Below are 24,896 nucleotides of genomic sequence, written 5' to 3' on the forward strand. Positions count from 1 at the left end.
TGTCAAGAGCAATGCCAATAGCTCAAACTTTAACAAAGGCAAAACCATTGCATTGTAAATGCTTGTTTCAATATGATAGTGTGCTCTTTGTTCATATATTCGTGGAAGTGTGTTTTCATAAACATATATGCTCATGTAAGTCTGTAAGAATTCTCACAAGATTACTCCCACACTGTCAGATATCAAGGGAAACCCCTTTTCACAGTGGTCTTTAGAAACAGTACAAATAAGACGCCTTTAGCTCTCTGAAATTGAGAGTCACACATGCTTGCATCTAGCGAGCTAATTCTCCGAAAACATTGGCTGAATGCGGTTGGGCTCTCTCCGAAACAGTCTAGTCTAGTAAGCAGATAGATGTGTGTTCTAACCAAACAGTTATGCGGTGATGTATGCCTTCTCCGACCTTGGCAGACTTTTTAGGCATTACTTATTAAAAGAGATTCCGTGGGAAGGGGAGTTATCAAACGGAAGATGGTATCTCCTCCATCCGTAATTTTTCTGTTCTGCAAATTCTCTATTGCCACTTTGTGATATGTGCTATCATAATTCTGCATGCGTCCTGCACAGGTTTGGCTTCTAATGAAAGCCTCTACAAATACTAGCCCAAGAGTCTCGTGAGTATGCTGTATAGGCGTTTGGAGGAAAGCATGAGTTGAACCCAGGAAAATGAATCTGTTGTCTCTGGCAGGTTCCCCTGGTCCTAAAATACATCAGTTTCCAGCTAATATTAGGGGAGATTTGCAGCCTTTTCTGACATGGATTAGGTCATTGCAATTAATCCACAGTAGATGATGCCTTTGGAGGGAATCATTCACATCCGAATATCAATAATAGGATTAGTTCATAAAAGTACTTAGAAAAAGTTTTGGGACATTTGTCAAATGTTAATTTTTGTTGAAATAAAAGAAAGGCTTGGAATATGGTTAGTAGTAGGTTTTGAGTTTGTGTACAGGTTACATGCAGGATTATATTGATGTGAGGAACAGAAAAGGGGTTATAGTTAGGGAGATAGTTAAGGTTAGCGGCTATGAACAATTACAAAGCGCTGGATTAGGTAAAGTGTTATGGTTTACGAAAGGTATAGCGTTAGTGGCTAGTAAGCAGTTAAAATAGAGCTTACTTTCAGGTTTAGTGTACTGGATGCAGAACACCATTTTAAGTGTGGAGGATGTCATGGTGGCAGCATTTTTACACTCAAAGGAAATGTTAATTAAATCCCTTTTTCTTGGGCAAAGCTATCGTAAGTGAATCAGATGCATTGAAATCATAGCACACCAGACATGAGTGGCCCACTGACTTCTATCATGACAGGGTTGTACTACTCAGCCGTGGATCCTGGAGAGGTGATTGCCCACTTCCCTAGAGACTTTCGTGAAATTCTTTGTCAAGACTTTAGCAGGAAATATGGGAAACAAGGCAATCTCTCTGGCATGCCATCAGCAAATGTCAGCTTGTGAAGTCTTTCAAGCAAGACAGAAACCTTGTGCTAAATAGCTTCTGGATTTTAAGACATAAAACACAAAATAATTTATTCTTCAGCCATCAACTACTGACTTACAGTCCACAGCAGATCTTGATAGTGAATCATCAGTCGGACGACATCAGCTGCTCCCTCAGCCAGTTGCTTCTCCTTCCCTTCAGGGATTTTACAGGACATCCCTCGATGCATAAATAGATTGGGGGCCATGACAGTGGAAACATTCCATAGGTTCATCTTGTTCTTTTTCTCATGAACTACTACTTTTCGAAGAAATTCTAGCAAAGCCTAAAAAAAAGAGAGAAAAGGGAGCTATTAGAAAAATTCATAAAGATCATATAAAGGACGCTTTGATGGTGAACCGAGGAAAATTTCAATACAATTGTGATTTCAACTGCAATTCTTCTTTAGATACTCTGTGGAGCTCTAGATCTGATCTACAAAGCAGACTAGAAGCAATTTGTTACAAAACACATGGTTTCAATATTGAAAGATATCGTTACAAGTAGGTAGGATAACAGCACCCAAGCAGTAACAATGCTAATTCAACTCAACCTAAGGATCTTACCTTTAAAAACAAAGATATGGTGCAAAAAAAAGCCAGTGACAGAACATTGTGTGACAACTAATAATGGTTGGCTAAACATCCTTTAGGTAACAATGGCAATTCTAGTATCTTAAATTGTTTGGAAGATATAAGGGTACTGTGGATGCAGAATACATACAAGGTCACTTATATCCTGCACCATTGGTAAACAGGTTGTAAATGTTTTTGTACTAATGTGGATTTAAATTTGAACACAAGTTGTGTACACTACAGTGTTAATATTGACGAATACCATCAGGTCAGACCTTCGGGTAATGACTAGTGTAAACCAGAGCCAGAAGTGTAAAAACATGTTCAAAACCAGTGTAAATAAGATTCACACAGTTTTCAATCCATCAACCAATAAGGTACATCACCCATCTAGTAATAAGGTACAAACAAGGATTGGCAAAGCCAATAGATCTCACCTATGTGAAAGCTACTTGCTTTGCCAATGTCTTCTAGCCATGTTGTAGAGCAGAATGGCTGCTGTTCTGCGTAGCTAAAAGTTAGCAGTTGTTGCAGAGTAGAGTGGCATGAAAGAGTAACAGAGTAGAGTGGTGTGGTGTGGTGTAGAGGGACGTGGATTGGCATAGGGTACCGTAAGGTGGAGTGGAGTGGCATAGATTAGAGTGGTTTAGAATGGTGTTGAGTTGAATGATGTACAGTGGAGTGGCATACAGCAAAGTGGCAAACAGTGAAGTGGCAAGGAGCAGAGTGAAGAGTGGCCTAGAGTAGAGTAGAGTAGTGTGGTGTAGAGGTGACGAGTAGAAACAAAGTGGCGTAGAGTGGAATACCGTATAGTAGAGAGCTGTAGAGCTGCACTGAGTGGTGTACCATAGAGTGGAGTAGCACAGAGTGACATACTGTGACAGAGTAGAGTGACATGGCTTAGAGTGGAGTGGCATAGAGTGCTGTTGAGTGGCACTGTCTGGGGTGGAGTAGCACAGAGTGTAGAGGTGTAAGTGGAGTGGCATAGAATAGAATGGTGTAGAGTCTGTACTGAAAGTCTAGCGGAAGAGGCTGTGACTAATGAAGTGGAAGGAAATGGGTAGTAAACAGAGAGCCAAATAGCCTACACAAAAAGGAGAATCTATGCTGAATGGTATACCTGGTATGTATGGAGAGCAATAGATGCAAAACCACAGTTGATGGACAGAATGCAGAACAAGGTCATACATTCACCCCAGTACAGAGATCTGGGCCTAAATCCATAGTTTATTTGCACTCCACACCACCCCAGTTCAGACATGGCCATATGCAAATCAGCCTTGACCCTGTGCCTCATGGGAACAGTCCAGCCCGAGCTGCCAAGCCATGTCTTTCCTGGACTGGAATCAAGCATCCTAGGACCGGTTTCTGGCTATCAGCCGTCTTCAGCCAGGATAGCTTGACTCCATTGGTGTGGAGAGCATGGGACTCACGTCTGAGCAAACCCATCCCACTCGGGGTGACAAATACAAAACCACAGTTGATGGACAGAATGCAGAACAATGTCATACATTCACCCCAGTACCGAGCAATAGAGCCTGAACCCTAGACAGCCTGTTGTGAATGCTAGAGTGGGCAGAGAGTTTGTGATAAATGGAATGCCAGAGAGCCTGTGGGCAATGAATAAAGAGATCCTGCAGTGTACGGGGCAGAGTGTTTGTGAATAGAGAGTCACACAGCCTGTGGTAAATGAAATGAATCGAGAGAGAGAGGGTGAGGAGCCTATGGTGCATGAAAAGACAAAGATCCAGTGATGAATGGAGAGCCAGAGCATAATGGAGGGTTGGGGAACCTATGGTGAATGAATGGAGTGTCCAAGAGCTTTTGGGGAACCGAGAACAAGAGATAAAAGTAGGGCCAGGGCAATAACAAGACATGAAAGTAGTGACTTAGAGTTGGTGTAATGGAAAATGCCCCAGTTTCTGGAGAATGTGATAAATCTGGATTAGAAATCACCAGTGGAATTCCATCTATAATACTAGCCCTGTGATGATGGGAATTCCACAGCTAAATTCGAGTTATGCAAGTGCTTTAAGTGGGATAAGCAGGTGGAGGACTCTGAAAAGGGATTGGCCACAGAAGCGTATCTAGGAATCCCTTCTAAGGAGGGTGGCCTTTGTAATTAAGTGTGTGCCTTAAAACATGTGAACTAAACTCCAGTGCGTTTGCACAGTGTGCCACTCAACTAGTATTTTGGTGCTTCTTTGTGAGTTTTTATTATTGCATCTAGACATGACACAAAACAAGTCAGACTGACTGGGTTTGCCAAAGCTTGTTAGTTGTGAGAGGTAAATGAGCAACGTCTTTTTCTTTGTGAATAATTAGAATTGAAAATGTTTTGACTCTGAAAATATGAGACCGTGATTTAAACAACCAAGGTCTGTGGGAGGGATAGTAGTTTTTGGAGTTTCTCAGTCATTCCTGTTCTCCACTTAACAGGACTTTCTTCTGCAGTTCCTCAATCTTTCAGACAGTTAGGCTCTTTTTCTCTAATCATCTTTCTGAAATTGTTCATCTGCATCTCTCATGTTATTGCCTACCTTTTTATCAGTGTCTTTTCACTCTCTCCTTTTGCATGTACTTCCTTGAGTCACCACACCAGCTCTAGAACTCTCCTCACATGTAAACACAGTATTTTCTTTTTCCTTCAATACGGTGAACAGAAACAGCTGTGTATACCTTCCTCATATACTTTTACGAAAAAGGACAACTATAAATGGGACATATATATTTATATACCATTGCTTGTGCGCTCTGTAGAGAGACCAAGGATTGGATGTGCATGTAGTCTGAACAACGTATGAGTAATGTCAGAATCTCACTCTGCCTTCAGCCTCAGCTTCAGAACTCTTGTGTCCATGTGAACTTCCACCCAGAATCTGAAATCACCCAGACACCTGGAGCGGAATCTGTTCATGGTATGTACTATACACAATTCCAATGTTGCATGAAAAAGAAAGTACAAAACTCCTGGAAACAGCAAATAGTCTTGAGGAATGCAAGATGAAGTGCAATATGTGAGATATAAACAGGAACTGCCTTACAGACATGGGTTCCCAGAAGGGGTTTTCACAGTTATTGTTAAATAACCGATAGTATTTTGTCTGTAAATTAAGGACATAAATATACGGCCCCGGTCTGAGCCCGTTTTTTTGTCCGTTTTTAGCAGTCTGAGACATGGCACGACCCGATCAACTTAAATCTGTTGATTTATCACTTCCCTCGGACAAAGGAGGTCATCTGCTTTTCTGCCAAGGAGGTAAGAAGTTGAAGCGGTAAGACGAGGAAAGTGGGAAAGCTTGTATTGAATGAAGTGTCATGGTAAGGACAGAGAGTAAGCATCTTGTGTTAGGAATCATGGGGTGCGACGTACATCCACCGGGCATTCAGTTAGGCTGATGATGGGAACTTCTGTGTAAGCCTTTTTAGGTTTCGCTTTGCGAAACATGCAGTATACAGTATACTGGGGGAAGCTCCACCCACTTTTCGTCCATGATTTTCATTGGCTTTAATCAGAAATGCTGCATTCTGATTTGTTTCTGGCTTGTTTGTCCCTCCTCCTCATGGCCATGTCGTCATTTTAATCCTTCCATGGCTATCGTCCCTATTACTTTACAAACTCTTTTCTTCCTATGCCCTCCATTCCCTCCCGCAGTCTGTAACTTTTCTGTCCACCACCAACCCCCCCTCCCTCCCTCCACTCCCGATCACGCCTTCTTGGAGGCAGGCACTTTTGTTTATAATGCAATAGGGCTCGAGTAAGACGAGTTCTATTGCATTTATAATTGCTTGATTTCTCTTCCGATTGGCTGGCTGGGTCGCGCACTTTATTTTTCCTGACCTGTCCAGCCGCTATATTACGCATGCGTCGTCCAGCAGCCGCTGAACAGACGCTCCTGCGCATGCAGCACTATTTTTTTCCGCTCTCTGCCTGCCAACAACTTAAAACAAGATGCAGAGAGAAAACTGACCAAGTGGAGGGAGTGCACAAAAGCTTGGGTTTCTTATTTTTATTTCGACTTTGCAGTTGCTAGTCATTCATAAACGGCATGCGCTCGTGTGCCTTTCTTCTCTGCCTGCTCTGTCTGACGTGGAGGGCGATCCCGATCCGTCGCTCGGTGCTGTTGCTCGGTGCTGTTCGCAGACAGGGGTCTCTCTCAGCCTGGTGTGTGTTGCATTCCTTCTTTGCATGTTAGGAATTCTTCCCTTTGGCACTTACACCGGTTTTCTTGCTTTTAACACTTTCCTTATAGACAAAATGGAAAGTCACTGGCAATGATTTGAAGGTACAACCTTGTTCTTGACTGCTGTGTCTGCCGCGCCTTTCAACAGAAAAGTCACCGCATTTCATTCAGTCCGTGTTGTTCGAGGGGGCTAGTGTTCAGAGCTTAAGTTTTAGTCCTGCTTCAACGGTCTAAGAAAACCATGTATATCATGTGTAATGCACACAGTTTGCAGTCCTTTATTCTGTGATTGTGCCGGGCCCCGGGGAAAGCAGAGTCGCAGACTAGTCTTTCCCCGGGGTCTTTCGCACAGGTGATAGGCCAGGTAGGGGAAGAGGAGGAGTTAGGGGGTGGGTATTTAAGCGCGGGGGAGGAAGGGAACTTCCTCTTTTCTGCGCCTGGCACCATCGGGAGGGAGCTCAAAAGGAGTTGGTTAGGACTTAGTCTTGAGGCCTAGTGCTAATTTTAGTGTGTGCTCGGTGCTGTTTTGCGGCAGCTGGGGTTCATCTGTTTCTCTTTGTTGGTTTCGCTTGCTTGGGTAGGATGTCTGGTGTGTCTGCGGAACAGGTCCGGGAGGCCTTGTTGCTGCTTGCGAGGGCCGGCCGCGACGACCTTATTAGGCCTGGGGTATTGGATCAGGCCTGGGTTGGGGCCACCAGGGGCACGCGGGCTGCCTCGGCCGGGGTTCAGGCGGCGGTATTCGCCTGCTTGGAGGATGAGCTGGAACCTGAGGGGGGGTCTGAGGTTCGGAGGGGGGGCGGTGTTCCCAAGGATACGGCGAGGGGCGGGAAGCGCAGGACCACCTCAGCGCGGCCTTTCCCCCCGCTGGATTTTTTGCCTGGGGCCACGGGATCGGCCGTGAGGGCCGAGCCTTCCGCGCTTCCGCCCCACGGGCCCCTGCCGGTGTCGGCCGGCGCCGTGCAGGGAGAGGGACAGGCGGGCCCCCCGGCCGGGCCTGCCATGGTCCTGGTTGGGTCCCCGGGTGGCAGCGGGGCCCCTGGGCCTTTGGTCCGCCTGGTGGGTGACTCTGTTCAAGGGGATGGGCCTGGGTTTGTGCTGCGGGAGTCAGGTGGGGTGGTGGGGGAGGCCCCCATTGACTTGTCCAGGGGTTCCAGGGCAGGCACCCCGGCCCTTCTGAGGCCGGTGGCGCCCGGGGTTTCGGCAGGCCGGAGCGCTTCGCCCGCTCTGGTCCCCATTGGCGGTCCGGGTTGGGTGCAGGGTTTCCAACAGGTGGGCTTCTTTCCCCGTGGGGGTGATTTCTTTGGCTACTGCCCGCCCCCCCCCTCCGATTTGGGGTTCCGTTTCCTGGGAGGAGAGGTCACGCGGGGAGCGGATTTTGGAGCAGATTCAGGAGGTCAGGAGGGCTGAGGAGACGAGGGCCAGAGTGGGGGCAGTTCGGGGCCATGAAATTGAGGGTCCTCCCACCCCCACCTGTGAGGAGGAGCGGGAGGCGGAGAGGCAGGAGGAGGAGGCCAGGAAAGCCAGGGTGAAGAAGGCAGGGCAGCCCGCCCCCCCCCCCCCCAGGGGGTGCGGCTGGAACAGGGACGGCCGGGACGGCTTTGAGGCCCGATGGTGCCGGGGCCCTGTCAGGTTCGAGCGACCTGAGGGGCGGGAGGGGATCCAAGTCGGCGGTTGTCGGCAGAGCCAAGGGGGGCCCTGTGGGGCGCACCACGGCTCCGAGACGCAGGCCGGAAGAAGTAGGGCAGTCCGCTGCGGCTGTCCCTCCTCCGCAGGATTGGGCGACTTCGGCACGTGGTGCTTCTGGAATGCGTGGACGAGGGAGTGTGCAGAAAGGTGTGAAGCGTGCTGTGAAGGAGGTGGTCTGCGAGGGTGTGGATCTGTAACCGGTGCTTGAGCTGGATTACAGTGATGAGAGTGAGGAATTGGAAGAAGGGGAGGTGCGGGATGACTTGGAAGGTGTAGGCGGCGCAGCGGGAGACAACGACCTTGGTGTGTTGCAGGTCGAGGCTGGGACGAAGAAGAAGGCCGGATCAATGGCGGTCCGGGGGAAGGAGACCAGAGGAAGGCCCCGGGAGCGGACGCCGGCACTCACAGGTGAGGGAGCCTGGTGGGTGGCTTGGGATGACGCTCCTCGAGGGGGGAGGGGGGGGGGGTCGGAAACGCACCTGCCGGTCGGTGGGTGTGGGGGGTGGTTCTGTGCGGGAGGGGGAGACGCCGTCCGGCGGTCCGCCTGCAAATGGTAAGAAGGTGGATGGTAAGTCGGTGACTTTGGGGGTGCAAACGGACAAGAGTGATGCCAAGGAAGAAAAGGGGGTGAAGGTTCCTAAGAAAATGCCTTACATGGGGTTGGCGATGCCTCTGGGGTCGCACTTGTCGGAAAAACTGAAGGAGAAAATATGGAAGCACGAGTTTGTGGATGTTTTTAAGTTGCTTCATCGGGAGGTCCAGGCTAAGGAGGGAGTTGACGAGGCGGCCTAGGGTGCCAGTAACTATGGAGAACTGGACGTCGGCTTTTCTGATTTATGCTAGTGTGTATTGCCAGAAGTATCTGGACCGGGCGATTGCGCTGTTTAAATACATGGATATCATTCGCAAGGCCCAGATGCAGTTCGGGGGGTTTGCGTGGTTGAGCTACGACGAGGAGTTTCGGGCCAGGGTTAGCGCGGATCCGGAGAAGAGTTGGGGTGAGGTGGACCAGGAGCTTTGGATGCAGTGGATGGCGTCTTCGCACTCGTCGGCGTCAACTCACACAGCCAGCGGTTTGCCGGTGTTGTATCGGTCTTTTCCGCCGCGTCCCGCCCAGGGCGGGGCGGGGGGTGGAACAGTGCCCAGCACCATTGTGTCAGGTCAGCCGTCCAAGCCCGGGGGTGCCGCCACGGGGGCATGTTGGAGCTACAATCGGGGTTTCTGCTCTCGGTACCCATGTAAGTTCAAGCACGAGTGCTCGAAGTGCGGCGGTAAACACGCCCTTACGCAGTGCCTCACGCTCACCACCCCCTCAGAGCAATGGAGGAACGCGAGGGGACGGGGCCAGCCTGGCCCGAAGGGCGCCTACTCCGGTTAGGGTGGAGGCGAATGCCCCGTGGCTCGCGTGCTATCCTGACCGCGAGGCCGCGGCGCGGCTCTTCTGGGGTTTCACTGAGGGTTTTCGGGTGGGCTACCAGGGCCCCAGGGAGCGTCGTTGGGCTGAAAATCTGAGGTCGGCGAGGGAGTTGCCGGGAGTGGTTGCTGCGAAGTTGGACAAGGAGGTGGCGGAGGGGAGAGTGGCTGGCCCGTTTACGGACTGGCCACTACCAGACCTGATCATTTCTCTGTTGGGGGTGGTGCCCAAGAAAGAAGAAGGGGAGTTCAGAATGATTCACCATTTGTCGTGGCCGGAAGGGCGATCAGCGAATGACTTCATTGCTGAGGAGGACTCGAGGGTGCTGTATGCGTCGGTGGACGATGCGGTCCGGCTGGTGAGGTGGTGTGGACCTGGTACAGAGTTGGCGAAGTGTGACATTAAGTCGGCTTTCCGTCTCCTGCCTATTCACCCGGCGGATTTTGCGCTTTTGGGCATGCAGTTCGGGGGGGCCATCTACGCGGACAAGGTTTTGCCCATGGGGTGTGCCATCTCCTTTGCACTGTTTGAGCTTTTTAGCACTTTCTTGCAGTGGGTCATGGTGCGGGTGAGTGGGTGCCGTGAAGTCACTCATTACTTGGACGACTTCCTTTTCCTGGGGAGGGCGGGGTCGGGAGAGTGCGGCAGGGCCCCGTCGCATTTCCAGGCCTTGGCCTCGCAGTTTGGGGTGCCTTTGGCGCCCGAGAAGACGGCTGGTCCCAACTGTTGCCTCACATTCCTAGGGATTGAACTGGACTCGGTGCAGTGGTTGGCGCGCCTACCTGCGACCAAGGTGGAGGATATTCTTGCATGTCTGGAGTGGGCTGTGGGGGAACGGTGGATCCCTTTGCGGGCGGTTCAGAAGCTTCTGGGTTTCCTTAACTTTGCGTGCAGGGTAGTGCGGGCAGGGCGGACGTTCTGCAGGCGGTTCGGCATGGCCATGTCGGGGGCGGTGCTTCCACATCACAGAGTGAGGATTTCCTTGGGGGTGAGGTCGGATTTGAGGACTTGGATTACCTTCTTGCAGGCCTTCAATGGGGTGTCCTTGGATTTTGATGAAGAAAGGGCGGTCTGGCAATGCCAAATTTTCTCTGACGCGGCTGGGTCAGCGGGGTTTGGTGTTTTCTGGGATGGAAGGTGGTGTGCGGAGAGCTGGCCGGCCTCCTGGATCAAGCAGGGCAGGAGAATTGCCTTTTTGGAGTTCTTCCCATTGCTGGTGGCACTGGTGGTTTGGGGGGAGGACTTTCGGAACAGGTCTGTGCTCTTTCACGTCGACAACATGACGGTGGTGGATCTGGTCAATAATCAGAGGGTGAGGGACCTGCGAGTGCTGCGGCTGTTGCGCAGATTCATGTTGGCGTGCCTGCAGCTGAATGTGGTGTTTCGGGCTAAGCATGTCCCTGGGGTGAATAATGACATTGCGGATGCTTTGTCTCGTTCGCAGTGGCAGAGGTTCCGACACCTGGCGCCGGGAGCGGACGCCTGCAAGACCGAGCTGCCGGCCGGCATCTGGGCCTTGGGGGAATGAGGATGATTGGTCTGGTGGAGGGTTCATTGGCTGCGACCACGAAGAGGACTTATCGTCTGGCATGGTCTGAATTTAGTACTTTCATGGGCTGGACGGTGGATGGTGTTGTGAGTGGGGAGTCGGCTGTGGTGGAAGGTCTGAGGGGTTAAGTGTTGGCTTGTATGGACCGGGGGTTGACTGCTGCAACGATTTCTGGGAAACTGGCTGGAATTTCCTTTTACTGTGTTTTGTTTTTGGGTTTTGACCCCACCAAGGATGTGGTGCTGGCTCGCATGTTGCGGGGGTGGGGCCGGGAGAGGGGGGCTGGGGGGGGGGGGGGCGGCTACGGGAGGCCGTGACGTTTGATTTGTTGGTTCGGCTGGTTGGGGTGTTGCCGGAATGCTGTTATGACCCGGTTGAAGTGGGCCTGTTCCGTTTATGCATGGTATGGATGTTTTTTGGGGCGTTTCGAGTGTCTGAGCTGTTGGGCACGAGACGGGGGCGGGCAGGTTGTTTGAGGAGGTGCGTGTGGATGCGGGGCGTCTGGGGATCTGGCTGGGTCGCTCGAAGACGGATCAAGTGGGCAGGGGCAAATGGGTGTGGCTGAATGAGTCTGGAGGGGCGGATGGCCCGGTTCTGGAGTGGAGGTCTTTCTTGGGGTCGGCTGGGGGCCGTGGTGGCGAGATTTTCTGCCATGCGTCTAGGGCGAGAGTGACGGCTGGCCAGTTGTTGGCGGTGCTGCGTATGGCTTTGGGACGCTTGGGGATTAATGGAGCTGGTTTCGGTACTCATTCCTTTCGCATTGGGGCTGCAACTGTGGCGGCTCGCCTGGGTTGGTCCTGGGACAGGGTTAGGAGGATTGGGCGTTGGAAGTCGCGCTGTTGCGAGAGGTATGTGAGAAAGTAGTCTGGTCCCAGGCAGGTTGTTGGTTGTTGCACTGTTTTGTTTGCCTTTTCTAACATCTTTTTCTTCGTAGGTTGCGTGGGTGGCCCGGGCGGTAGGACGGTGACTTGGATCGTTGGGCACTCATTCGTGCACAGGGCTTCCAAATATGCGGACCAGCAGGTTTACGGCCGTAACTTGGGACTGAAGGGACAATTGCACGAGGTGAAATGGTGGGAAAGAGCGGAATGCGATGAGGGGCACTACTGCCCTGGCTCGCGAAGATGGTCCCACAGAGGGGATGCCCGGATTTGCTAATCATTCATTTGGGGGAAAATTACCTGGTGCAACTGTCTGGATTGGCACTGTTACAACTTATGCAAAAGGACTTGGAAGTATTGAAATCAAGGATGGCGGGGGCCTGCATTGCCAGAAAGGTGTGGAGGGGAGCTATGAAACACGGGGCCATTGAGAAGGCCCGGAGGAAACTTAATCGGGCAATGAGGCTCTACTGTGCGGACAGGGACGTTAAGGTCATTGCGCATCCTGGGATTCAACTGGAGGAGCCTTTAGCTTTTAGGGAGGACGGTGTGCACTTGTCTCGGCTGGGCAATGCGTGGTACATGATGGAGTTGCGGGATGTGGTGAGCAAGTTGTGGAACGAGTCTATCTGGTGTCGACGGGAGTAACTGTGCAGTGACGGACCCGTGGGGGGGTGGGGCAGTGAACCGCCCTACAGGGGGTTCACTGGTTGGCAGGATTCGAAGGGACAGGGGGTCAAGAGCGGGCATACCCATCCCTTGGGGGGGGGGGGGGGGGGGGGGAGTTGGCACAGGACGGATAGAAGCGTGAATGGAAGGTTGCAATGACTGGGGGTTGGAAGACGGTGATTGACGGGCAAGAGAAGGGTGTTTGCAGCCGCTAGGGCTTGGTGATGACGCGGAGTGAATGAAACGAATGGGGGGGGGAGAAGTGTGAGTGGGGGTTTGCTGTTACTGTTATTGTTGATTTATTGTTATGTACAGATTCGCAGTTCTGGTCTAATAAAATGGCCTTTTACGCTGACACTGCGTGGTCTGTTTTATTGCGCGACAACCTTTTCCTCCAGATCGTAGAATAAAAGGGCGCACCTTTACTTTCCGATATAACCCTTTGACTGGATCCCTTTCAGAAGTAAAACATTTTCAACCTGTGGGTTTCTGCCTACAGCAGTATTTCGTTTGTTTATGGTGATTCGCTTGGAGATGCTTTCAGTAGTTTAATATTTATGTTTTATGAAATCAGATTAAACACATGATGCTGATGTGGTTTTTTTTCGTTTTTTTTTATTAGTCCTCATATCACCGTAAGCGTCTGCCATCGTCACATATAAGACCCAACTGGCCTTGGACGCCTGGGTCTATGTTCCTGCATTCGCTTTCGGCCCCACATGATGCTGATGTGTTATCAACAGAATTACGTGGAAATGATAAGCAATGGGTCCTTTGACCTAGAGGTTCAATTTTTATTCTGTGATCTGCACCTCCTAATAATTGTTATCAAAATCAATGTTCTCCTGTTGTGGACATGAAGTCGTAGGACAAATTATAGGGACGCACTTTAGTGAATTCACATGGACAACACAAGCCCCATTCCCTTTGACTCATGATGAAAGTATACCACGTGATACTTCTTGATCTGTGGCGCAGGTGACATCACAGGAAGTGAAATACACAGCGGCCATGGCCCTAATGAAATCACAGTATATTGCCTCGCACGATTTGACCTGATGACATCACGGAACGGGAGAACGTTGACGTAAATTAAACAATGTACATTTCTTAAATGAATGAAACGCAACTGATTTACTAAAGCATATACTCCATTAAGAAATACGCTGCTGTCATAGAAAAGGTACAACACACAGCTATCACATGCTGGCCCCCCAATGACGACAAGCCCAGCTAAAGCCATCACTTGTGTCTGACGTCACCAGGCACAGGCTCAAAGACTCACATACTCTTTACAGAATTCGATACACAGGCACCGCGAGGTTTGCCCAGGTAGAGCCAATGTGTGACAGATACAGACTCAGAGACTGAGGAAATGCTGTGTAATGCCAAGTGTTGCCTCGTATGCCGTGCTACAACCTCACATGTCCAGGTGTTGGCATCGATGCCTTGTTAGAGCTCCATACGTCAGGCGCGACCTAAAATGTTTAGTTATAATTTCATGAGTACCGACAATTGTATCAAATGCCAGGCTCAGAGCTAGACACCCATTATTGTCAAGAGAAAGTCTCCAGTGCCATCTTCTGGCACGTGCAGCCTGGTTAGCCCATGCACAGCTCCACCAATACACTTCAGTGCCTTGTACATAATCAAATACTCAGCTGCTGCCATTGAATGCCAGTGACAACCCAGGGTGCTGTCTTATGCCTGGTACAGCCTCATGTGCCCAAGGTTCACCTCGCATGCCAAGGTACAGCCGTCAAACGCCAGGTGCAACCTCATGCCCCATTTTGTACTTTATGAGACTTGCAGGGCACAGCTGGGGCTATCATCTGTTCAGGTCAAGGCATCACATCTGCAGGTGCAAGCCCAGATGCCATCCATGCCATGATGATCACAGAGCCTGGGACGGAGCAGTGTTCCCAGTAATAGGCACCACATACCCAGATGGCACCTATCCAGTGCTTGGTGGGTGTGGGTACAGCTGCTGTACGCAGACACTCACCTTCCGAGAACAGCACTTATTATCAGACTTTGGCCCAGAGCAAGAGAGAGGAAGGCAGAGAGGGAAATGTATTCAAGCAAATATAGATATAGTTATTTTAAGAATGGACAACCATCAATACTTAGTTGAAATATAGTCGTGTAGCTCATTTATGCAAATTTGTATGTGTAGTTAATTTGCCCGTCTTTGGCTAAATCAGTACTGCATCTTGAGACAGGTTGGCCTGAGCAGAGATTTCTATATCAGCACATATGTCTAAACAGTGTGCGATACTCATCATATATGTATAGTGCAGACATACTGTTTTGTGGTTATTGTAAGCACAGTTTGCATTGCCATCAAACGAGATCAATGATACTTCTCTAATAACTATCTTTGAAGAAAAAACAGTTTTTCAGTGTGTAATCGTATCGTTTGTATTTTGCACGACATATGTCTATCTATACAACATCACAAACAGTATTTAATGCGCACGGATGTCATCGCAGGCATCCCTGGACTCTAACGCTGCCTTTGCATTGCTGTCTGTTCCTCAGCGCCTCCAACCATGGCTGCAGCAGGGTCGGGCTTTTCCAAATCTGCACTGCACGAGGACATATTTTCATAATACACTAATGTGGCGAAACCAATTGGCATGGCCAATGCTTGTTATTATGGCATGCAGTTATTCTGAACACTGCGAGAGTTCTGCAGCCCACCTTCGTGGCCTCTGTTGTCCATCCATCCGAGGTTTATAGATATACCCATTATAAATGAGCTTCAAATAGAGATCACGTCCTCCTTTAACAGTCTTAAGAAGATGCATTTGAAGTGTACTGCATGCAAACGACTCTGAAAATAAGGCATCTGTGATATTTCTAAAGCTACGATGTTCTTCAAATACATCGCTGCTCAAAGAGTGCTGCAGTGCTTAATTTAAGCCAGTGCTTTCCTGTGCTTAGCACCGGCACCTAATCTTCAGCAGCAGCACTTTTAGCACCAGTTAAGGACACACTCCTTTGGAAGGCACATGATTTCCCCCAGAATCACAAGATGTTGAGCTACACCAAGACTGGAACCCTGTTCCCCAGCTCCGAAATCAGCAGCTCTATCCATTAGGCGAAGTCTTCTACAGAATAATAGGTGCCTGGACTCTAGTCAGGAGGCAGTTTGCACCAACACATTTCTCCTGTTAGCGCTGCCTCCTGAGGAGAGCCCCAGCATATTGTACTTTACAAATTAACCACTGGAGTGCTGAGTGCTCAACCGACGCAAACACGCTACCAAGATTGCCCACAATGTTTTTTTTAATATATATAACTATCACTGAACCAAGGGCGATCTGTTTAACAAGCTCGCCGGAATGGCCGCATGACTGAATTCTAAACTGTAAAATGCAAGTTAAGCACAGATGTTTGCAGCAAATGCTCAACACACTCAGATATACGTGTTTATGTGATATTAATTTCGACACCGTTAACTATTCAATATAGTCAAGATAATCATGGTCTCTCCTTCCCTTCAGTAGAGGTTATGCTAGTGGTCATTATTACTGCAGAGCTGCTGCGCACTTGGAACGGAACTGCAGGGTCGTCTGCATATCTGAGGCAATGTTTAGGGAGAGAGTCGCCTCTGGCAGGCTCTGGCAGCTATGGCATGGGTTAAGTGCAGTACATGCACTGAACGCTACCAAGCCTGGGCATGGGAGATCGCCAGGCATTTGCGACCTGCACATCAGTGAAAATCCCAGTTTGAGGTGTCTCCAGAACAAGCACCGTGTGATCCCAGCAGTTCAGTCTGCACTGCTTCTTCTAGTGTCAAAAATATTTGTAAGGCAAAAAAGAAAGCGCGTATGGCGTGCTGAATTTAAGCAAAGCACGTCGTGCCTGCTATAAGAGAACCTCAATAAATAAAATGGTGCTTACAGACTTAAAAATACGTACCTTGTAACAAGCGAAGTAAAATGGCCAGTCGCTAAGGGTGGTTACAAATGAAAACAAGGCGGTACTAAGGAGGGTCTAACAAGCCTATTTAGAAATCAGAAGCCAGCATTTGCGAAGCACATTGACACAAGCCAATGACAAATATGGGCAGAGAGTGGGCGGCGCTTCAATTCCATACTCCACTACAAGTCTTGCAGATCAGTGCATGCACGCTGACTCCGGCTCAACCTAAAACACCACACACAATACTCAATGTGTGGGTCTTAATGATCCCAGAAGATAACATCCATATAGCTACTCTATCAACCAGAGTGATAAGCCAAATGGGAAAGTCATTGATTTGAAAAGAAAGAATAAATGTAAAGTTGATAAAACAAAACTCGAAAAATAAAAATTACTTGGATTAACTCAGAACAATTCTATTGCACTGTTTGTGTTTGTTTGAATGAAATGAATTACATAATGCCTGTGCTGCAGATTACTCAGATTCTACTTAAGAAACAACAAAACAAAGGTGATATCATGTACCTAACCTAAATTAGTGAAGAATAACACAAATATGATGAACAAGATAAGTTATCGGTCCATTGTTTTGCCGCATGTTTATAGTCTTTCACCTCCACCAACTAACATTGAGAGTACTGTCTAGCTCACTGCTGGAGAACCACTGTAGCGGACAGTTCAGATTTACTTATAACCTTTTTATATAACTGAATTGGAGAAAGACAAAGTCCTTACCTTCAGAGTGTTTCTATTAGACTCTGGAAGAAGCAGTATGAGCAAGTTGAGTGCTTGTAATCTTTGCTTCAGATCTGGAATATCTGTTTTGTGAAGAAAAATGAGAATTCAATAAAGAAAATAAACATTCGCCACTGAACCAGGAATCCTCAACTCAGCACCACAGGAAACCCGACGATGGCACGGAATATACACAGGTTGGAATCCATGGTATCCAGGAGAATGAAATATCTACCAGACACAAAAAGCTTTGTGGAAGGTAAAATATATTCACAAAGCTATCTTAATCTTTAAAAAACCTGAGGATTAGGTGGACTTCCGCAGATCTTGGCCAATGACAGCACTCATCCCAAAAACTCTGATGAGAAAATATAAACGCATGTCCATATGGACACATCCTCTCAACAGAAGCTAGGATTATGGAAGTTGTTGAGGTGCAGCACACAACATTTCTAGTGAGGATCTAGGAACATTGCTGTACACGAGGCACAGAACACGGCTTCTTATGAGGATCTAGGATCATGGAGGAAAAGCACACTACCTTTAGTGAAGCCCTTATATCTGGGAGGCACATAAGATATCACACTCTACTTTTGGTGAGGATCTAGGATCGTGGAGATACATGTGAGAGTTACACGTCACTATGTCTAATGAGGGTTTTGGATTACAGAAGGTACATAAAGGCACAGGCCAGTATGTGGTAATCTAAAAACGTTGTTGATGTACTGAAAGGATAAGGAACAAAACAACAACACAGTGCATATACAACAATAGTGATATTTATAGAACATTTAAACTAGTGTAAAACAACCTAATTGTTAAAAATGGGATAGATATAATCCTTCTGGTTATAGGCAAATATTCTATTGGGCTCTAGAATGAAGTTGATGTGTATAGGTAATGTGCTGTCTCAAACATAGCACAGCCCACACTATTTATTGCTTCATTTTACAGCTGTTTAACTCTTGAAATGCAGAAATTATGTCTATACTATTCAGATCTCCCAAACAAGCCTTTCTAAACATTTCCCTCTGACTCTACCCCCCCTCCCCCTACTCATCCCAAACCTCCGCCTGCTGCTAGAATCTCCAAATAAACTCTGTCCAGACCCTTCCCTTTTATATTCCTCCACTATCCTTTTCAATCAAACTAACAGACTCACATGTACACCGCTCAAATTAATTTCATATTCCCCTATACTAATTGATCATTAATCCTGTTTGGGTCTTGAGTAGCATGCTACTCCTCAAAAAGCGCTTTTGTGGCTTCATCAGGAGTACCAAGGGCTATTTTAATGCAAACCCCTTCCTCTTCTCTCTCTCTCCTCTAGCCTTTCTAACCCAAATAACAGACTCACATGTCCACCTCTCAAATTAGTTTCCTATTTCCTTCTATTAATTCACCACTAATCCTTTTTTCGGTTTGGAGTTCTGTGCTACTCGCCAAAAAGCGTGTTGATGCCTCGTCAGGGGTAGTAAGCGACATATAAATACAATTACAATATTGACAATTTCCTCTATGTACCTATGGATGACCTGAAGAACCTAACTCACACCTAGAGTCAGATTACTTGACTCACACATACTTCCCCCCTCTGGAAGTTTGAATTTACAAAAAACCTGTCTTATTGAAATAACGTTTTCTTAACCTGTCACCTTGTCTACATGTACTCCAAGCTATTTTTATAAGGTTCCCTGAAAGCTGCTGGACCTATTCTGAGAACTAGCTGTCAGGAACAAATAGATAAGAAAGTGAATGAGGTGCTCTCACATGAATTTCTAGCATTTCCTCTAACAAACACATTGGAGGACATCTGGTCCAAGTGGTTATTATCTACTAGTTTGTGCTCATTATGGCAGCAAAAATTATATATCACAATCAAGCATGCTACAATATTTCTAAAGAGGGCATACTTTGTACTGCTGCAAAAGCAGAAATATATTCAGCAGTCAGCAATGGAGTTGGGAGCTCTCGGATGAATTTCTTCAACAGCCCAGATGCGTCATTCTGATGGACATCATCCCAGCTGAAGTGGCTGCCATAAAGGTCGATATAAAAGTCACTTTCGAGCTTCTGTTGCAGGCACTGGAGGGGGAAAAGGAGAAATAATGATCATATGAATTTAGCATACAGCTCCACTGAAGAAGAGGCAGCCACGGCAATGAGCAAAAAGAGAATCATAATGATCAATATTTATGATTTAACCAGAATAAGTACATATATTAACACCTTCCGTGCTCCCGCCGGCCATTGGCTGACAGGAGCACTCCCTCCCCAGTGCTGCCGATGGCCAACAGCCAATGGCCGACGCAGCCCCGCCCACCCTTTAGAACACCCGCACCGCGGCGGAAAAACCACTGTGGTTACGGCGTTAAACCCATCATATTGCCTGCACAGAGTTGCATAGCAGCAGGGCCATTTGTAACCGAAATACAATATCTTTGGAGTACAAATTACTTGTTTACTAATGGCCCAATCCACAAACAAACTTAGACCTGAAGTCTAAATTTAGACCTTAAGTTCAATGACCCCATTCATAAAGGTAAACTTGCACTTCATGTCTAAGTTTACTGTTACCAATCGGGCCCCCAGTATTTTATGGTCTAGCATCTTCTGAAAATTGTTTTTACTATGCAGGAAAACCCCTTCCTACACGCAGTTACCTCGCAGGAACTATTGTTTGTGCTTATCTAGCAGCAAATTGCCAATTTCCTACAAGGATTCATGTGTTTTCTTGATGTGGGTAGGTGTTGAGGCAGGATTGTGAATGGGTGTATGTATAACCCTGCCCTGAGTGCCCCACTACATGTGAATCTAGTATCCAGATTTTCTTTTAATCCTACCATCCTGCTATCTAGAAAGCAGAGATATAAGACTGTCTCTAACAATGTGAAGTCCAGAACCTGTCTTGTGAACTGGCGAGGGAAACCTAGTGTACTCTCACTTAAGGTAGCAGACTACGGTCTAGATCATGCCTGCATTGAGGAAAGTGGTGGTGGAAGGGTAAGTGGTAGCGTAGTGTGTTTCATGATTATAATGTGATTAGCACTTATATTTTTCGGTATCAGAGAGAGAGTGGTCTACTAACCCCTTTTATGTAAAGGTCTGCTGTTATGTGAAGTCCCATAACCTTGCACTAACATCCCTTGTACATTTGTGTGTACCATGATTGTGTTACCTGTATGGTAGCAGAAAAGAGTTCGAGAAAGAGAGACAAACAGGGAGAGTGAGTAAAGCCAGGAGCGACTAGTGATGAGTGGGTCTCACAGTCAGTCTGCATAAATTAGCTTGAGGGCTGCCCAAAGACTTCACCAAATCAAGTGTGGTTGTGTCCCCTACAGCTGCTGCATGCTGTGAGCTATTGCTGTTGACACCCAATTGAAAGACTATACATCGCAGCTAAGTAGCATTCTGTTTGTCTGGGAGGCTACAGCTACACATTACTACTGAGTGGATTACATAATACATGGAGGCCACAGCTGCTAAAAAAAACCACATCCAGACTCCCAGTGCTATATTTGTCCATCAATGCTGATGCCAAGGAGAGCATGCTGCAAACATGAAGTGTTGGGCTATGCCCGTTACATCACCAGATCCATGCTTGTAGGGGTACAGCGAGACATCACCAGTGAGATGAGCAAAGGACTGAGACATGCTCAAACAAAACTGAGCGCATAGACTTGCGACTTTTGACCAAAACGAAACCTTGGGTAAGAAATACTGAACTGAGATGCACTACTAAATATATAGGGGCACGAGTGCCATAAGCTGCACCTATGGCTAATTCATGCCTCTGCCAAAGAATACTATAAATAATAGGGTCACTTGGATGGAGAGAGAATACTGTAACCAATGAAGAGACAATCCTTACTGTGATTGAACCAGGGAGACAATACCTTTTTACACTAATCAAATTGAAGCGTGTAGTAATTAGCTTTACTATGATTAATGTACTTGTTTTTACTAAAAAGTATGTAGAGGTCCATATATTAAGGACCTGATTCAGAGTTTGGAGGGTGGGCCCAAATGTGACAGATATCCCATCTGTCATGTTACAGATACATTATATCCTACAGCACTTGTATTACGGTGAGGGGAATATCCACCACTTCTGGGACGAAGCACCTTGCCTGCCAAACCTTAAATAAGGCCGTAACGTACAGTGTCTGTTGGTTGACTGATTGAGCACAGAGCTCTTTGCCTCAGGCTGCCTCCTGGACAAGCCAGTGAGTGCTCACCATCACTACCCTGAGAGTGAAGTGCAGAAAGGATTATAGGTGGTACAGTTTGCAGACCCGTAGCAGGATGGACCCAAGGACACAAGTGGCATATGACCTCAACCACCACTGTTGTGGCTCAGTGCCCTCTGTTCGCCCGGAGACCCTATGAACATGTTCCGACACTAAGATAATGACACTGAAGAATATTATCTAATATCTGCATCCGGAGTCTAACAGTATTATGCAGGCATATGTGGTGAAAATACAATTTGAATAATGCTACCAGCTTCCTACTCCCACACTCCCTCGTTTGTAAGTAGTATCGCCTAGCTCCCACTTATGGTCAATCCCCTCTTCACTCAGTGCCACCTTCTACCACTCTCGTGGTGTCCCTTCCCGAGCATGGGCTCCTAATAAACAGTAATGCTCCAACTCTCATCCCACTGTCTATAGATTGTGTGCACTATTACCTCCTCATTTGTGAGACCCTCGCTCTTGAGTGCGGGCTCTGCTTACATTTCACAGCTCCACCTTTCCTTAGAGTTGCCTCTTCCCACTCCAAGCCATTCGCTCTCACATAAGTGTGGTCTCTCACATTCCTGGCTGCTCCCTCTGACCTCACTATCACAAACTCTTCCCAGTCGTCTGCTAACCATCCCTTTGAGTAGATCTCTTTCCCCTTTGTGTGGCTCCAACACTCCTCAATTTTCCTCCTATCACTCTTAGCAGCTTTCCTTCGCCTCACTGTAACATATGCACATATGGCTACTCTTTCTCTTCAGACGATTGCCTTTTGCAGTACTCAACACAGCATTTTCTACTCAGTGTTGCCTTTTCCCAATGTCACCACTGGAAAGTCAAATTCCAAACAGTCCAGTTCTCCTCAGTCAAAAATATGTTCTTCTCCTGTCTGCAGTTAGTAAAGTCCAACTTTTCTCATGGAATATTCAGTTTCTAGAGGCCTCTAATTTCAAAATCCCATTCTGTGAAGAAAAATGTAGTTCAGTATTAAGCGTAGATCCACTAGAAATTAAATAGGTGTACCTTTATCCTAGTCTGGGAACCTGAAATTCTTAGAATACCTTCGGTCTCAAGCCCTTTCTTTTCCAAACAAGACAGCAGCTAGATGGGAAGAAAGAGAGAACAAACATCTTAGCTTCATGAACATGGTCAGCAAAAGTGTAAAGCATTAATACCGTATTTGAAAGTCCTGTTTGCTAAGATCCAGTAACATGAGTCAAATTCACTATATGCCAGATTCAATTCAAGGCATCTCAACTTGATGCTAATCACTGGTCAAAACGTATCTCCCACTTTCTAAGGACACTAGAAGTAGAGGGACATCCTGTGACAAAAGACAGAGCTGCAGATCTTATTCTGCTCCCCACCCAGTTCTACATTGCTCAGTGGAACTATGCAGACTGAAACACCATTCCATTCAAGAATGCTAAGGATCCATACAGGACATAGAGCTTACAAAGTTTCAACAATAAAGCCACCCAACTATCAGGCAAATGGCAAAAGCAATAGAGATTGCAGTGTTTGAATTTCTCTTCGTCTGTTTATTTTATCACTTTATCTCATGAAAAGGGTATCGACATACACCTGTGTGCTGTAGATCTGTATAAAATTTAGAATGTTAACACAACATAGCAGCAAAAAAGAACCAACAATTTAACAATACATAAGACTATTACGTTTATAAATAAACAACTAGGCAGTGAAATGTTTCAAGTTACTGGGACAGGTTTGGCCATCCGCCCATAGAGATCAGGAATGTACCATGGCTTGATAATTTGAGAAAGCTCTAGAAATGTTATCTTTTCAAAATTGAAAGGTACTGAATTATAGGCTGATGTATCAGGAACCATTCACAGACTAGGATTTGCAATCTGCACATCAAATGTTTAATAAATGCAACCAATGTACGAATAGGTTTTACCGCAAATTGCATATTCACAGGGTGGGGGGCGGGGGCAAAAAAAGGGCTGCCTAATGAATAACAACCAGGGAGGTTTCAATATGTGACTCCCTAAGAATGGCTGCAAATGCGGGGATGGTGGCCTGCAAGGGACAGCAGATCATTATCCTTGCATCAGCTTGACCAAATAGGAAATATTACTTAAAGCAATCCATATCATTTAAAGGGACAGGGTGCTGCTTTAATATATGTTTGGGAACAAATCAAGTGGAGCATGCAGTGGTAACCTCGCCTGCCATATTTATAGTGCATACATCTCTATACAGTACAAATAGGCATGTACTCAACAGGGCCCATTCTGAGCACAAACCCATTCTTCATCCAGTGATCAACACTTGCTGATCGCTTCTCCCAGAAGTGAGGCTGGTGAGTCCAAATTGGGAAGATGTAGTTTCAAAGATGCCATCAGCTCCTTACTGGATGATCACTCGAAGGGCACTAATCCTGAAAAGCTATTCAATTGGTTACCTTTAGGCATCTATTGAAGATACCTTGAACAAGACTTACCGCTTGAAGAATCAGCGGCACTTGGGTGTTGGGAATGAGTTTTTGATCATTTTCCAGTAAGTTGCATAGAGGAAAACCGAAAAGATGATTCTCTGTATACAGAAGGAAAATATTATTTTATTCTACCCGTAGAAAGTTTTGTTCACATCATTTCAGAAATCTAGTCCTTGAAACAAAGGGGTCGTAAGACCTCAGACCGCCACCCACTTCCACCGCCACCAAATGTATCCCACAGCCCCTCTCTTTATCCAATAATAGTAGGCATGCAGAAGCTGACCTCCCCTTTATGTTCACTGGAGCACTGTTCTTGGGCTTCACTCATAGTCCAAATTCTTCAGTCTGCTCTGCAACCCACCATCCCATGTGTTTCATGAATTCATGAAATAAAATCAGATTCTTTCCAGCAATTATTTTCCTCTGATCACGCAATTTACTCCTCTCACTGCTTCAAATGTCATATGCATACGATATACTGAACCATTTAGTCATCACATAGAATCTTTCACCAATCTATGATCGCTGATTATTTTCAACAAGGACTGACCACTAAGGGCCCGAATAAGAGTCTGGCGGTCCAAGGACCGCCATACTCGTGTGAAGGCAGCAGCGGCAGTCTCCAGACCACCCGATTACGACTCGGGTGATGGGACAGCTGACTCCGCTAGGGAACCGCCATTCCCTTGAGGTGGTGTTGCGTTCCTGAGGCCGCAATATGCTGTTGGGATCGCCGCAGTCCTGCCAAGCATATTACAAGTTTCCACTCCACCAGGGTTCACACAGCAGTTCCACCTTCATGTAAACCCTCTAGGAGAGGAAACTAAGGGGGGCACTACAGGGCAACCTTGTGCCTCACGCCATGTGAATGCACACAGGGGGCACATCACGTGCCCCCCTTGTGCATGCACTTCAGTTCCTCTCTTGCATGAACTGTTTTTGACATTCCCATTGAGGTGCCTGTTTTTAAAAGCACCGGCGTGGGAACGCCAAAAAAGCCCGCTAGACATGAGAAAACTCGCAATTCTGGCGGGCGGCCTCGCCGTGTGTTTGGCAGTGTGGCATTGGTGCGGATCCGTCGCAGCATCACCA

The 24,896-nt window shown here is 47.3% G+C and overlaps 1 protein-coding gene across 4 annotated transcripts in view; it reads right to left on the reverse strand.

Moving 5' to 3' along the window:
- The window catches only part of ARHGAP40 (Rho GTPase activating protein 40), a 475,540-nt gene that overhangs the window by 38,483 nt on the left and 412,161 nt on the right, over window positions 1–24,896 (reverse strand). For all 4 annotated transcript variants that reach the window (XM_086932262.1, XM_086932263.1, XM_086932260.1 and 1 more), the window contains 5 exons: window positions 23,811–23,902; window positions 22,367–22,444; window positions 19,016–19,187; window positions 17,103–17,185; window positions 1,559–1,765 (listed from right to left, as the gene is read on the reverse strand). In XM_086932262.1, coding sequence (XP_086788388.1) covers window positions 1,559–1,765; window positions 17,103–17,185; window positions 19,016–19,187; window positions 22,367–22,444; window positions 23,811–23,902 — 632 coding nt within the window. The remainder of the gene's footprint in view (window positions 1–1,558; window positions 1,766–17,102; window positions 17,186–19,015; window positions 19,188–22,366; window positions 22,445–23,810; window positions 23,903–24,896) is intronic.

This window comes from Lissotriton vulgaris, chromosome 7 (assembly GCF_964263255.1).
Source record: "Lissotriton vulgaris chromosome 7, aLisVul1.2, whole genome shotgun sequence".
NCBI lineage: Eukaryota > Metazoa > Chordata > Amphibia > Caudata > Salamandridae > Lissotriton > Lissotriton vulgaris.